General features: G+C 45.7%; 1 protein-coding gene across 2 annotated transcripts; it reads left to right on the top strand.

Moving 5' to 3' along the window:
- Positions 1 to 219: 219 nt before the first annotated feature.
- On the top strand, positions 220 to 15,285 carry fignl2 (fidgetin like 2). Of its 2 annotated transcripts, XM_084917861.1 has the most exons (3): positions 220 to 333; positions 1,693 to 1,833; positions 10,851 to 15,285. In XM_084917861.1, the coding sequence occupies exons 2-3, from the start codon at positions 1,809 to 1,811 to the stop codon at positions 12,893 to 12,895; spliced, it is 2,070 nt and encodes a 689-aa protein (XP_084773987.1). In that variant the 5' UTR covers positions 220 to 333; positions 1,693 to 1,808; the 3' UTR covers positions 12,896 to 15,285. The 2 variants fall into 2 exon arrangements, with proteins under 2 accessions (XP_084773987.1, XP_084773988.1); XM_084917862.1 differs by lacking the exon at positions 1,693 to 1,833.
- Positions 15,286 to 15,632: the final 347 nt, after the last annotated feature.

Here is a 15,632-nt window from a genome sequence, read left to right as displayed (position 1 = left end):
GAGGATGATTGGTCAGTCCCCCACCCTCCCTGCTGCACTCCCCTTATTCTCTATCTCTCTTCCTACTTAAATACTTTTAGCATAAAGAGTGAGAAGGAGGGGAGGGGGATGGGAGATCCATGGGGGAGGGGAGCTGAGCGCTCGCTCTGTCACTGACGAGGGAGAGAAAGAGAGGGAGGGAGGGGGGGAGAGAGAGATAGAGGGAGGGAGAGAGAGACGAATTGTGTCCCATATGTGGGGAAAAAAGCATAGCAGTGCACATGCAGGTCTGGTCTGCTCCAGGGATTATCCTAGCGCTTTCAGATCTGATGGAGGACATGCAGGCATGAATAGGTAAGACTGCTTGTCTTCTCTGCATCTATGTGTTTATCTGCTGTCATAGCCCGCTGCTATCCCTGCTGTTTGACTTGGCCGGGCTGAAGTTGGAGGAAGACGGGAACTGAGCATGTTGAAACAGCTCTCCTGTTTGGCCAAGGACCATGAGACATTTCCTTGAGAAAACTCAGCTATCTCTGCCTTCTCCCTTCAGCCTCGCTCTGACCTGTGCTGATGCAGGGCAGTGTTTGTTTTAAGTGGGAACTGTGGTTTGCCGCTGTAGTGTGCATGTTATTCTGGGCTGAGTGGTAAAAGTTGACTGTCAGTCGGAGCAGAGTGGGTTTGTAGTCTGATACTGTGTTGTAAGTGCAGCCTGTTGGTGTCCACAGATAGCCTTGTGGTCATTGCGTAATTTCTCTTCTATGTGAACAGTACATTTATGAATATAAATCTGTATATAATAGGTTTGTTTTAAAGCAAACAGACTGCTGCCAAAAGTATTAACAGAGCATTAAATAAAACAGTTGTTTAAGACTTGGTTTACATATCTGAGATTATATAATTTATGACTTGTAAATGAACTGTAGATTCTACAGATGTGGTTTTCACAGAAAGCATTAATGACCCCAAAGGCTCAATGAAAAAACTTTCATGGAAATATTTTATTTGCACAGCTTTTTCAGAGAGGTGCTCCAGATGAGAAAAGCATAATAAAAACTAGAAGGTTAAGCTGATTTGAATTGGTGCGTGATCAAAATTTCTTTCACAACTTGACTTTTAAACCTAAATAGAGACTTGGTGTAATTTAATGCGCTTTTTGAAAGTAGACAAAAACAATAGCTGGTTATGTTTAGATTTCCACATTAAAAATACATTTTAAATCATTTTACAGCTGAAGCTGATGTGTTTGGACAGCTTGAAAGCTGGAACTTTGGCTATATCTTTCCCCTGCGTTTTGTTAGTACGGCTCCAAAAGTGCTCTGTGTCCTAAGAATGCAGTCTTTATTGCCCCAGTGCACAGAGCAATGGTATGCATGAGTCTTTTTGTGAGGCAGATTTAGAAAGCCCTCTTTAGAGGCTGGATGCAGCCTCACAATCAGCTTAATGCCTGCCTATAATGAACGCCCTTGTGCGCCTCAGTTTGGTAGGCTGAGTGCGTGCGTGTGTTTGTGTTTATATAAGTTTGAATTCTGTTCTTGTTACGCTGATCGGGCTCTCAGGTTGGTCAATAATTTCATCAAATTCCGCTTCAATCTTGTGTTTGGATGCGTGTTGGCTTGTGAGCTCGCCTTGCAAGTGTTGGTTGACGTTTGAGTGTCCACACAGTGCAGCAGCCAGTAACTCCCTCACCTCTTTTTCTCTCTCTCGCTCTCTCAGGGCTGTTCTGTTGTCAGTGCAAGCTCATGCCAGTGATGGACTACAGCCGGACGGGCACTAACCTTAGCTGGCATTCACAAAACAGCCTTCCTCCTTATTGAGACCAGCTCCACAGAATGCTGAGTCCTATTGTCCCTTATAGTGAGTACACTATACCCTTCTCTCTATCTGCTTTGCACACCAAACGGCCTCATTCCCTGACTTGGACTTTGCCTTAATCAATGAGTCTCCGTTCCAAAAATACACAGGAGCGAACATCGTGTTCGTGTAGTTTGCAAACAGAGAGGAAGAATTGACAGTTGATCGTGCAATCAGAAATGTTTTTTTCCTTTTCTTTTTTTCCCTTTCCTGCTTGACGTGCATTGTGGAAATGCTAAACCCCGGGCACTGGCCCTGTGTGAATGTTTCATCAGCAGACAGAAGACACAGATGGGGAGAGGAAGAGGTTGGAGGGCTGATGGTTTAAGCTACAGAAACCCTTCAGTCCTCAAAGTGTCATTTTACTTACACACATGCACACACGGCCTCCTGCCTTCTCTGCTTTTTCCTCCTCCCCTCTCTCTATTCTCCCTTCAATGCTGATCTAATAACTAACATGTCCAGTGTTCGTCTCCCCCTTTGCACCCTCCCACCAGGTTTCATTTGAGTCAGAGTCCAGTGCTCCGGCTCTCCGAAACGGCATTGTTTGCCGGCCAGCATGGGGCTGCCTCCGTGGCCTCGGCCTCGAGCGCCTTTTTCCCATCTCTTTAAATGGCCTCAAAGGAACATTATTGGCTTGGCAGTTACAAGAAAAGGAGGAGAAATCACATGGAAAGGTCAATTTAAAAAGTATTACTTAAAAACGGTTTGTAGGAACTTTTGATAGTGTTTTTAAATGTGGCTTCGGTCGCAGTGTAGGCGAGCGCGTGGGCGTGTGAATTCAAACTGGAAAACAGAGTTTGATTAAAGCATCACGAGCAGATGTTTGGCAGTAACCATGGCTGTTTGTTTGCTTTTGGTGAATTTCACCCTCTAAATGCCCAAATAAGTAGCTGACCTCTCGTTTTTGTTTTGAAACCGGTCCGTTCACAAGTGGCTCGTGGTTGAATTATTGCCAGCTCCCAGAATTTTTTTATTTATTTATTTTTTTTGATTAAATGCTGTTTATAGTTCAGACCCTAATTAGACCGAGTTTGGCCGTGCATTTGAAAGGCCTGTTTCGCAGGTTACTCCTTTAGTTCCCTGCAACCTGCGGGTCCACACTCACTAGTTATACTCGCCGCTGCTGAAATGGACAGCGAGTCTAAGAATGTCACAAGTGATGGTGGAATAGTAAGCATGCCTTCGGAGATGACACACTTCATAGGACTCTTCCAGTACATTATGTTCTAGGCTTTGTGGGCCTCTGTGTGTGTTTTGCTGTTGTGATCAGGACACACAGTGCTTCTTTTCATCTTCTCAGATCAACAGCTTGATGGGTTTTCATGTGTGGTGCATTTCTGTTCTGCAGTGTTTCTGCAGCGGTGAGCTCATTTCAGAGCGGCCTGCTAGTATTTGTGCATGCAAAGTTCACACAGGGGATTGTATGAGCATGTGCAGCAGTGTTCGGTAGGCTTTGCCGTTTATTCTCAGACCAAGTGTGACACACAAATATGCCCCTGTGCTTGATTGTGATGTCTCAGCGTACTGTCTTTTAGATAAGGACGTTGAGTATGTGCAGTGCATGTGAAGACTCTCACTTCCATGTTGGAATCCCCTTTGTGGGAATGTGGAGCATTCCTGCTTCCCAGTGCTACTTCTGACTCCTGCTGTTGGCATTTCTGTTCTGAGTCAAGTCCCCTTGTATGAACACAAACAAGGTGACATGTGCTTAGGACAGGTACACCGACACACAGTTTAAAAGGGGGGGAGAGAATCAGAACCACTTCGACTTAATGAATAAGATGTCATATCTATTCGGTGTCTGAGTGTCTGATTCTATATTAGCATGTTCAGCCCTTGTCCCCGTCTCCGGCCAGTCCAGAATACTTCAAGCTGGGGTGAGCAGCTATGGCCGGACCTGCGGAGAAACCTGAGAGAGATTCCAGGGGCCATGGATACTCCTGGAGGGATTTGGTGCAAAGAATCTGTAATCTGCACTTCAAACACACTCTTAAATCAGTCCCAGGCCGCCAACCCAAGAGTGCCCTAACTCTTGTTGCTGGGGGCCCCTGCTGGTGTAGCAGTACCTTTTCTTTTAAAACAGAATGCATGCGCACACACATATATACAAACACACACTCCCAGAGCGACTACACACAAGAGCCCAGATCTGCCAGTTTTTATAGCTCTCTCCTCTGACTGACCCCTCTCCTTTCTCTCTCTTGCTCTGTTTTTGTGTTTTGTGTGAGTGTCTTTGTGAATGACTCCGGCAAGTCATGGAGCGTTTTTGTATGGAGGAAAAAAGACTAGATCTCATCCCGGCTCCTGAAGGAGGAGGTTGGAGGGCCGTGCCAGCGCGTATCTCTATTGTAGGCAGAGTGGTATGAGTGGTGCAGTAGAAGGAGGTCTGTGAGGCCCTTGAGTAAACACACAGCCTAAAGTGTGTGCGAATAAGTGCTAGGATCATTAGTTTGGGTGTGAATGGGTTCCAATTAGCCACCAGAGTGTGTGCGTGCATGTGTGTTTGTGTGCGTTTGCGTCTACGTCCACAAGAAAAGAAGGTTAGGAACCCAGGCACTGTGAGTTCACGGGCTCTGTGGTTTGTCTCTCTACGGGTTTATCAACTCATTAAGGAGACCTCCGCTCCCATTAAGGGTCCAATTAAGAAGCAGGGCGGTGAGGCTCATTCGGGTGGCAGCGCTGAACTGGATTCCTGAGGCAGCAGAATTCAGAGCTCGACAATGTGACACGTCTTCCATACCAGCAGAGCTAATTAGTAAATTACTACACTTGAGAAATAACATACTTTAATTGTCGTGTCTCGAGTGTTTGTAGGTGTTTGTAGTCTAGTGCCCAGAAAACGCTCTGCTAGAAAGAAGAGAGGCTGTGGAATGTCACTCGAGCTTTCTCTAATTTGTGTGTGTGTGTACCAACAGAAAACAACAAATCCCAAAGCTGTCCATGTGCCGCGAGTATAAGCTCAGAGCACAGAGGGACCAAGGGATTTGGATAGAAAAGAGGGGGGGTGCAAGATGCTCAGTGGGAATGTGGGGGAATAAGGGAGGTGGAGAAGCGGAGAAACACAGATAGGAGATTGGAGGGAAAAGACAGAGCTGAAGAGGAGGAGATGGAGCGAGGGAGAGATTGGGTGGGTGAGACAGATGGAAGGGGTGATTGGTCATCACAGAGCCTTAGGACAGCTGTTCTTTGATATATTAGTGGACACAATGACCTAAAGCCAGCCTGTAGTCACAGAAAATAGGGACCCTGTTTTTTTTTTTTTTTTGTTTTGTTTTTGTTTTGTTTTTTCCTTCTTGAAGGGAAGGCGGGTGGGGGGGTCGATGGACCGCTGCCATTTGTGGACGTGCATTAGCAGGCACGGGGGATGGGGGAGTTGTTTCTAAAATTACGAGCATGAAGTGACGCATCCAGCAATTATTCTGGAGGCTTTCTAGTTTTGGAGAGTGCTGAGAAAAGCAGCGCAAAACGAGCGCGCTCGCTCTCAGACAGGACTTTGCATTTTGCTGCACTCTCATTAGCAATTCTAAACACGTTTGTCAATTAATCAATGTTTAGCAAAATGCCATCAGGTAGTTTGGCCGCTGCTCCACCTCCATCCACTTTGCTTAAAATAGCAACATTTAATGCCACAGAACATTAATCTGCCTCTAATTTACCCTTTTGTTTTATTTTGAATCGATATTTATTTTTTTCACTTATCCTAGTTACATGGCATTACAAAGGTATTAAAATTGTATCATTAAGTTTAAAAGCCCGCACACACTTTTGTCATTTTGTCCTCTCATGAAGTAATATTAGCTTCACACGCTGACAAAAACTCTTCTGACAGCTGGCCTGGAACAATCCCAGAGGAGGGTGAAACAAAAAAGGAGTAAGTCAAACTGTCATTCTGATGCATGGAGTGCAGATAGCTCTATCCACAGAAAGATGAAAGTATAGAGATAGAGACACACAAAAAACACACAGAGGACATCCCTCAATGCCACTGCAGGAGATGGGCTCTGTCCTCCTGGGAGTGTACTGGTGAGGCGTCTTTGAAAAGAGCTGCGTCTGCTCGCGCTCTGGGCAGCAGGTGTGAAAACTCCCCAACAGAGCTCCCGCACTCTTCTGTTATTACATCTTTTTAGGGACATGAAGAGGGAGCAGATGAGCCAGATGCAGCGAGAGGCCTAGCGCGGGATTGTGTTTCATTTGAGTGATAGCAGGCCTGCGACTGAGAATTAGATTTATAATAATTTTCCTCAGCAATCTCCAATTATGCATGCCTGATATATGATGATCCCCGCTGGTCGGGTGCGCATTATCCCCGTTTTAACGTGGGTTGACGAGGGTCTGAAGAGCCGACCTCTAACAGCGTTTTGGCAATACCCCACACAATCACAGAGGCTCCTCTGCGACTGTGGGGTAATAATGCACAGGGTGACTCGACACGGTGTAACGCGAGTGTCGTACGAAATAATCCAAAATTTATGGCAGGAATTTATTATCTTTATCACCGTCTTCAGGTCTGAACTGTGCAAGGGGCTGATAAAATGTGTATTTCATACCAAAGTGTGAAAACGTCCAGAGACAATTTTCTACTCTGTCCACCAGCTAGGCTGTGAAATGTGGCCGGTGTCTCCGATTGGTGTTTTTACGACACACCGGTAGCATGCAGCAGCATAGAGCCTAGAAAGAATGCCCTGCTTGATATTAGTATCATAAATCATAGTGAACTTGAGAGCAGAGGACTTCAAGGGCTTGAAACAGCAAATCAAGATAACATACATACACAAGAGATTTTCAGTTGCTTTGTGGTTTGCGTGCTAAACTGATGATCATTTGGGAGATTTCCTATTCAAAGCAGTGCGTTGGGTTTTGAAAATGAGCAGTTGTGTTTAAAGATTTCAGACGAAAAAGGGAAAAAGTCTGTCTTACATATTTATAAGTGCCAAGCGTGAGTTTCGTCCAATAACTCATCAATCAGGTTGTGCTCGCTGAACACGTCCCGACTGACGCGGTCATTGGAACATCAACTTTGTGATTTATCAGCACAAACACAACGCCCGTCACACTTTGCCCTTCTCCACTTTCATTCCCTTTTGCAATATCGGTGTGCGGTGCTTTGTGTGACTGCGCCCCTTTTAAGCTTTTTTTTCTTCTCCCTTTTTGAAGTGGCTGTTTTCTGAGAAGTTGTCTCAATTGAATTCCTGACACACTGCCAGAACAGCCGGAGCAGCATTCTCAGAACAATTTGACACTGTGCTCTCTGCAACTTTTTGTTCATAGGTATTGAAAGAATTTTGTTTTAGGCATCAAGTCTACTTTTTCATCTTTACTTTCAGGTAGAATAGCTGGCCAGACTTGGAGGGTAACTCTTTATATTTCCAAGACTGCACATTTTAAGTTAAGCGATCATTTCTATCAGCTTAGCTTTTCTTGTTAATAAATAAAATATTAGAAACAATGTAACAAATGCATTAACTTTGGTGTTGTGTAGATGTATTTATTTTCTGGTCTGTGGATGGGGTGGAGCTGAACTCTGAATATATCCCAGATTAAATTGATCCAAAGCTCTCTTGTTTACAAGCGGCCTCTTCGCACTCGGTGCAGTTTAATAGCCCACTGTCCCAGAAGGCTTGTTGCATCCGTGTCCGTTTTGTTCCTCGAGGCCGGGAAAACAAAAGTGCCGGGAATGGAGAAGGGGGGGGAGCAGCAACCTCAGGGGAGCTGTGAAATGGCACTGGAGCCCTCCGTCTCGGGGCTTCCAGCCAAGATAGGGTTTCACCTCACTCACTGATACTTATTTTATAGGAAACCACAACGCAGTCGAGAGCGATACCAGCCTTTATGGGCTACAAGCTACTTCAGTTTCAGCCAGTCAACAGGAGACTCTGTGACTTTGCAGGTGGCAGATCTGAGCATTTGAGGGCAGAAATCACAGCACTCCCCACACGCTCCCCCGTTTGGCATAAGTAGTCTAATTTTAATTTTAGGGCCTCCTCAAAGGAAAGCTGGTCTCTGCTGAAGTGAGCTGTGCCACTGTCTTCATCACACACACTCCTACAATGGGATGCAGCTCACACAAGTTCCTCAATAAATCCCAGGCTGACACAAAAGCTGTCAGTAGACTGCTGCTGAATAGATTAATAAGATTTCCATAATTAGACAGGGCCCTGACAATAGGATCCTTTAGGCTTTGTCTCAGGGCCAACTGGATTGTCCGATCCGCGCACGTCTGCTGGATGGTCGTCCGCCACAATGGCTGCACAGACAGTAAGGCGGTCAGAACATCTGTCTCTCCTGGGGCCAAGAACACACACAAACAGTGGGAAGTTTTATATGCATACACAGAAGGTTCTTATCAACCTCCCCACACTCAGTCGCACTCGGTCAACAGAAGAGCCATGTCATTATCTGTGTATATTGAACTTGGTCATTGCAAGTGATTTTTATTCACTTTAAATTTAACAGTGTAAGTGATGAAAGAGAAAACATTACGCACTTTATATTTAGATCACAGAGGAGCTTTACTTTGTATTGTTAGCATGAAGAAAAGCTTCGATTGTATTGGATTCATATTTGTAAACAATATTCAAATCATAAAAGTCGTCTTTTATATGAGACGGAGTTCAGGGGATGGTGGCGCATAAATAAAAATATCAGCTCATCAGTGTTACTTGCAAATGGATTACAACATTTAGTGATTGCATTAGCAGCGCTAATGCTTCTATGTCACAACCCAGCATCGCATTAAAGCATGTATTGAAGTTAATCTAATGATTGCACTGCTATCCACAGTATGTCCACATTGTCCTAATTTCCTACTTCTAATCTTAGGTTTCTTCCCGTCCCTCCAGTGAATTAATCTGCACGATGGCTCTGATTTAAGCAGAAGTGTAGATTAGTGCTCGCTCAGTTCATTGTGGAGTGCTAGTACTCCTACTACTAAAACCACAGTCCAGCACTGGGAAAGATCTAATTGCATGGGACGCTAAACTGCTCAGCAACCCCGCTGTTTTCATCAGGGGTGAATGATCACTCGCATCGCTCTGTGGAAGAATTATAATAACGCTCAGATTTAACAGTGAATTGGTTTTTCAGTTACGGGCAGCTGGTCATTACTCCGGTCAGCGGGGTAGTGTACCATCCTGTATTAGAACTACTCTAATGATGGAGAGGACAGCAGTTAGCCCGCCTCACTGAGTCCTCTAATGTCTGCGCAAGTCTGCTTAGAAAGGACGAAGTGCCTGCTGTCCACTCTTTCCCCTCCCTGCCTCCATCCCTGCCTTTACCATCCCTCCCTCCCACTGCAGGTTTTATGAGCTCCCCTGGGCTCTCATCCATCTCTGTCACACACAGGCCCCATTATTGGGGCTGCTCACAAACTGGTTGGGCTGCAGATGGGAAGGGCCTGCAGGACATGTATATGGTTTCTGCAGCCTGGACAAAGACCTGCAAGTCAGACCAAAAAAAAAAAAGTGGTCATCTGGGTGTGGACAAGCAAATGTCTTCAGCATGTTTTTAAAAATAGAAGTGAACACAGTGCAAGACTGTTCTTGTACATCTTGCTGCTGTGGGTGTGAGGCTCTGTGGGTTGGGTGAAGCTTAGGGAAGCGCTTGAACTGGTTTGGCCATTGAGAACTTAAGGCAGTGCATTTGAATATGAAGGACATGATAATCCAATGGCCATCTGGTATGCCGGTCTCATCTGACTGAATAAACAGGCGTAATCTGAAAACACACACGCGGAGGTTTGGAAATTGGGTAAGGAGGGAGGCCAAAGTTTGTGCGTGAGCTAGAGACCAAGAGAGCAGCAGCTTCTAATCTTGGACTGTGGATATTGAGCTTTGATTTAAATGGCAATAAGAGTCCTGGCTCCACACACACAGACAGCCATGAATAATGAATCATCAGGCGTCCGCATAAAGGAAAGGCAGAGACAGCAGCAATGACGACTTTCGCCATATTCCCTTTTACCTCCCGGTTTGTGACTGACGTAGTCCTCACCTTGGGGTAAATCATGACAGTTCAGTAATGCCAAGCTATGTGTGGAATGTCAAGCTAGTGCCTCAGCAAGATGCAGCACTCTTCATGAAATGAACAATCCTATAATTATAAGATTGTGATTTTTTTTTTAAACCAGCTTTTAAACATTGTTAATTACATCCGTTGCATGAGGGGAAACATGAAAAACAGATTTTTCTTGCTCTTCTCTGTCCTGTTAACTCAGCGATGATCAATTAGACCACGACCACTGCTGAAGTCAGCCAGAGGAACAGGCATTCCACTTTCCCAATGTTCCATAGGAGACTGTGCTGATGAATAGCACACTATGCTGCATTTCCAAACCCACCCACCCCCCTTTCTTTCTTGCTTTCTTTCTCACTCTCTCCACACCACTGTCCACACACACACACACACACACACACACACACCCTTGTTCATTTCTCCCCTCCCCGTGTCCAGCCGGCCACTGGGCCTTTGGAGCTCTGGTGTACGGTGGGTGGGTGGATTGGTGGGTGGTACGTGGGGGGGCAGGGCGAAGAGAGCAGGCATTCAGAGCAACATGCACAGGGAGATAACAATAGCTCCTCTGGGAGATCTGCAGATGCTAGCAGTACAGGCAATAGTAGTGGGATCTTATCGCTACGCCAACATAAGCTGGGAAAGTGCGAAACAACACATCCAACCCACTGATCAGCTTTCCCCCCCGGTTTGCCCACAAATTAAAAATTAAAATGAAAAACTGAATGTTAGGCATTCTGACACTTTCTTTGTGTGTTTTAAATATAAATAAATAAATAAAACCATGGTTAAGATCATGGAAAGTCTTGCTGTTACTGCACCCAGATGCCCATGTAAACACATAACATGGCCATAGATGAACTTATATGATGACCAATAAAGTGCACACTTCAGGCTTTCCTGTCTAAATTTAAGGTGTAATGATTAATAACTTTTTTTCTGATGCAAGTCTACTTAGAAGAAAAATATAACTTGTTTTATTTACTGTTTTTTTGTTTTGTTTCTATCAGGCCTGTTAAAGATGCACTGGAACCCAGAGCATGCCCAGCCCCTCAGCCAGTGGCCTGAGCAGCACCTGGACGTCTCCTCCACCACCTCCTCTCCGGCCCACAAGTCAGAATTTTACTCTGGCCGTAGCCGCAGCTCCTACAACTACGCCTGGGCCAATGACGACATCTCTGCCCTTACAGCCTCCAACTTGTTGAAGCGCTATGCTGAGAAGTATGCCGGCGTGCTGGACTCGCCATATGACCGGCCTTCTGCTGTGGGCACCTACCCAGAGTCTGGGGCCTTTGGTAGCCTAAATAACCAAAAGACTGAGCTGGAGGCTTGGCCACTGACGCACAGCACTGAAGCCTATCCCCTGGGGCCTCCTGGAGGCCATGACAGCCATTCGGGGTCCAAGACTGCAGCCACGTCCACGGGCCCTCCGGGGATTGGCAGCGTGTCAGTATTGAACAGTAACCTTTCAGACTCAGGTTACAGTGGTAGCAGCTCCTGCAGTGGGTCCACTGAGTACCCCTCTCGCTACAATGGCACCTATCTTTCCTCAGGTTTTTGTCCGCAACCCAACGCAGCACTTCCCCCTGCCTCTCTCCACACTCTCCAATCCACTCCCACTCTTGTGCCCAGCTATAGCCCTGCCACGCCAGTCTACAACTACCCCCCCAGCACATACCCTCCTCAGACCAACCTTGCTCCTGGCTACAGCCACCCTTCTTCGACTTACCTCCCCTCAGGTCTACCGGCCCCTACCCCTGTTCCCTCAAGGCCCACTGTGGTAGGAGGCAGCTATAGTTACCAGAGCACGAGCCTTGGGACATCTGAATCTGGAGGGACATTGAAAAGAAAAGCTTTTGAGATGGGTGTTGAAGATGATGAGAGTGGGGACCGGTCGCGGTACAGGAAATACAGCTATGACCCTGTGAAGGCTGGGGGAAGCTCACCCTACAGTGTGAATGATAAAACGGATTGCCATGGAAATGGCTTCAGTACTTCAGGCAGCACAGACCCTCAGACCTTCAAGCCCAGTAAGCCCTCCTCTCAGCCCTTGGTGTCTCCTCAGTTTGGGGCGGCAGGGCAGTACAGCCCTCCAACAGGCATGACGGGGGAGAATGGCATGACAGAACAGGGATTCACCCAGCAGCAGCAGCAGCAGCATTCCCAGGCTGTCAAACACCCTCCATTATGTGCTCCAACTGCTGAGGCTATGAAGAGTCCAGACCCGCGACTGTTAGACCTCATCAATGGGGAGTTATTGGACTGCATCCCCGCATTGGGCTGGGGTGAGCTGGCTGGACTCACACATGTCAAAGCTGCCCTGGAGGAGGACCTGATGTGGCCCGTGTTGAGGCCAAGTCCAGTGGTGCAGCCACCAAGAACCGTCCTGCTGTTCGGCCCCAGAGGAGGGGGTAAGACGACACTGACTCGCTCACTGGCGTCGCAGTTAGGGGCCTCCTTCTACCGTTTGAGTGGAACCATGCTGGCCTCTAAAGGGAAGCCTGAGGCAGAACACATTCTGGGGTCTCTGTTGCAGGTGGCGGGGGCACGGCAACCCTCAGTTGTGCTACTTAGTCAGGTGGAAGCCATGGAAGAGGAGGGCCTGAGGCAGGTACTGCTGAGCACCCTGGAGAAAGCTCAGGTGGGGACCACAGGTCTGGTGATTCTCGTATGTGCCACTGGAAGGCCAGATCTGCTGCAAGATGCTGTCCATCGCAGCTTTGCTAAGCGATACCACGTCGGCCTACCAGATGTGGCTATGCGCAGAGAGGTGCTGCTGCAGGCGCTGTCGCCCCAGGGCTTCAGCCTGAGCGAGAGGGAGCTGAACGGTGTGCTGCAGCGCACGGAGGGCTTCACTGTGCGGGAGCTGCTGCAGCTCAGCCAGCAGGTGCTCTCGTCAGCATCCTCCTCAACTGGAGCCATGCACGGCCTCACCACGTCCAGCAAACCCCCCGACTTTACAGACTTCGAGAATGCCTTCTGCAAGGTGCGGCCACACACCACCGCAAAGGAACTGGACACTTGTGTAGAGTGGAGCAAGATGTATAGCCACTGAGAAAGCAGCCAGTCACAGTACTCGGACTGCCTTATGACCCTGTCTCTGCATCGGCATAGAAAGCCTTTGGAATGTTTTTGTTTTTTGTAATTACAGATTATACAGCCAAAAGAGCCAGAGAAGCTCACAAATATGGGAGAGATGACAAGGTTGTTTCACTGGCAGAAGCATGCAATGATGTGCTGTTTTTGTTTTGCTGTAAATACCCGCAATATTTTGTTTTTCCCAAAGAAAATAAGGATGGGGCTTGTTAAAGTGTATTAGTAGTTTGGCCAATGGGAAAATCAGATAGCTGTTTTATGACTCAGAGATCCTGATTAGCCTGGGTCCAGGACAAAATCAATTATTTGTTGCAAGGTGAAGCGGTCCAAGCTTATGGATAATCAGGGTTTGGAAAATCCCCCCCCCCTCCCCTTTGGCTGCTACTCTCAGGATCCTATTTATTACCAGTCCACTTCCATGCTTTCCAAATGTTGATTTACTCATTTAATTGCCACTAATCATTCAGTGCAAAGGGCTTGGGATCTGCAACATTTCAGCAAACCAGTTTTGACCAAAAAAAACTTGTTAAACCAAATACAAAAGCAGCAGTAGTCTCAAATTTCTCCAAATGGGCTGGTTCTTCAAATCGGTGTATTGATGTTGACAGCTTGTTACCAAATCATGAAACAGCAGCTTCTCCTTACTATTCTGCATCTTATATCCTGTCATGTTAAAGATCACATACTTAATTTTGTATTATTCACATTCCGCCTTAAGTCCAGTTTCCCTCGAAATCTTCAATTAGAGCCACATTAATCCACCTGCACATCCAGCTTCTCCTTCAGCATGTCTGTTTTTTCGATTTCACTTACTGCTTTTTTTTTTTTGTTTGTTTTTTTGTAGTATGTAGTCACGTTTGAAATGCTCAGGAAGAATTTTACCTCAGAAATATGAAATAAAGAATGTATGTAATCGTAGGGTCTTAGTAGAGAGTGGCGGAGCGTGAGATAAAGGTGCGAGGAGAAACCTGACGGTCTTGTAGTACCCACTTCAACGAGGCTTTTACCTCGGGAGAGAAACTTGAATCTGCTACAAAGAGTAACATTGAATGTAATTCAGGTATTTCAAAGGATTTTTGATGCCATAAATCCATGTATTATTATATATGAATATATACATTTTTTCCCTGTTCTTTTAACCTTTATTTTTATTGTAGTTTATGGTGAAGTGACGATTGTGTTGAAGAAATGCTATGTAGAATACAGAAAATATTCCTTTTTTGTTGGACAAACTGCTTGCAAAAATCTGTGATATCTAGTGTTTACACATCCTGCATATGCACGTCTGCTTTATGATTTCACTGCTGCGTAACATCACTTGAAACTGTAAATACAATAAACACACACAATCACCTACGACGAAGCACAAGATGCCATCCAAAAAGACGAGTTTTGAGAAGTATGTGTAGCTTTTAACAAATCCCAAAGTATGAAAATTCACAGCTGATGTGTACATATTGTGGAAGAACCCAACATGTAGACAATCCAAAGCAATCTCCCCTTTCCCAGCAGCTCTGTGGTTGTTTTAATAAGTGGGGAAAACCCGTCTTTTGTCTGCAGCAGCAGAGGTTGTGTGCATTAGACTGTTGCCATGGTCCTGAGGAGGTATAAACAGAATGATGTAATATTTCCTACCGTCCTTCTCCTCTCTCCGTCTCTCCCGCCCTCATCACTCTTTTTCTTTTTTTTCTGGTTTTCTCACTCCCCGATGCAATCTCATTAGATTGGATTGCCCCCTGGCCACAAAACCCAGTGGCCATGTGGCGTTGCATCTTCTCCCCACCCCCTTGCCCTCTCCTTATACCGATTCCTCTGGAGTGGAAGGGGTCTGATTGATGTCCAGCAATCCTATAGCACAGTGCAGACCTCCATTTCCAGTTGGTAGCTTCAGTCATGCCATACAGCCCCCACTGACTAAACTGATTGCCCTCTTGGAAATTCAAAAACACACTTTTTCCAACTAGCAGAACAACCCCTGGCCCATCAGCGTTGTGCTGGAACTGCAAGCGATAATTCATTTGGTAATTACATAAATTTAAAAAAACCTTTTGATTGCCTGTCCCCTGTACTTCTCACAGTTTGTCCAACAAAACAAGCTTTTATTGTGTACATTTGGATCTGTTATCACAGTAACTTTGTTCTTGGTTATTGTACATTTTCTGTAACCATTTCTACCTCATTTTTGCGGCATATTGTACATGAAAGTATTTATTTCATGTCTTTTTTGATGTCTGTTTAAAAAAACAAAAACAAATGATTATGTTCTTGAACTGTAATAGTCTACCTCAGAAAAGACTGTATTTTAAGATAAGAGTATCATACAATATTAAACAGAATTTGTCAATATTACTTTGTACTTATTTCGTTGCAGTTTTTCACTGGTTGACGTAACAGTAATAGCTATGGTTGATCCCGGCATCGAGGTCAGTTGCTTACATAGACGGTGTGTTGTTTTGTGTGTTTTACGCACAAAGTTAAATCATAAGGCTTTGGATCTTTTTAGCTTGGACTGAATTCACACAGTTGGTTGTACAGTCAGCATATTAAGTGCTGTTAAAGACAGAAAAGACTCCTGTAAATGTGAGTAATGAAGATAAGGCAACTGAGGATACTGTGCACATAATTTTGCCAGTCTGCAAGCGTGTGTGTGTCTGCTGTAGCATCCAGAAGCAGTGCGAACACACCCCTGAGGCTTA

The sequence above is a fragment of the Perissodus microlepis genome, chromosome 20 (assembly GCF_051167445.1).
Source record: "Perissodus microlepis isolate ML-2025 ecotype Zambia chromosome 20, ASM5116744v1, whole genome shotgun sequence".
In the NCBI taxonomy this organism is placed as follows: Eukaryota; Metazoa; Chordata; class Actinopteri; order Cichliformes; family Cichlidae; genus Perissodus; species Perissodus microlepis.
The sequence above is the reverse complement of the archived record's forward strand: the minus strand, read 5'-3'. Positions and strand labels throughout refer to the sequence as shown.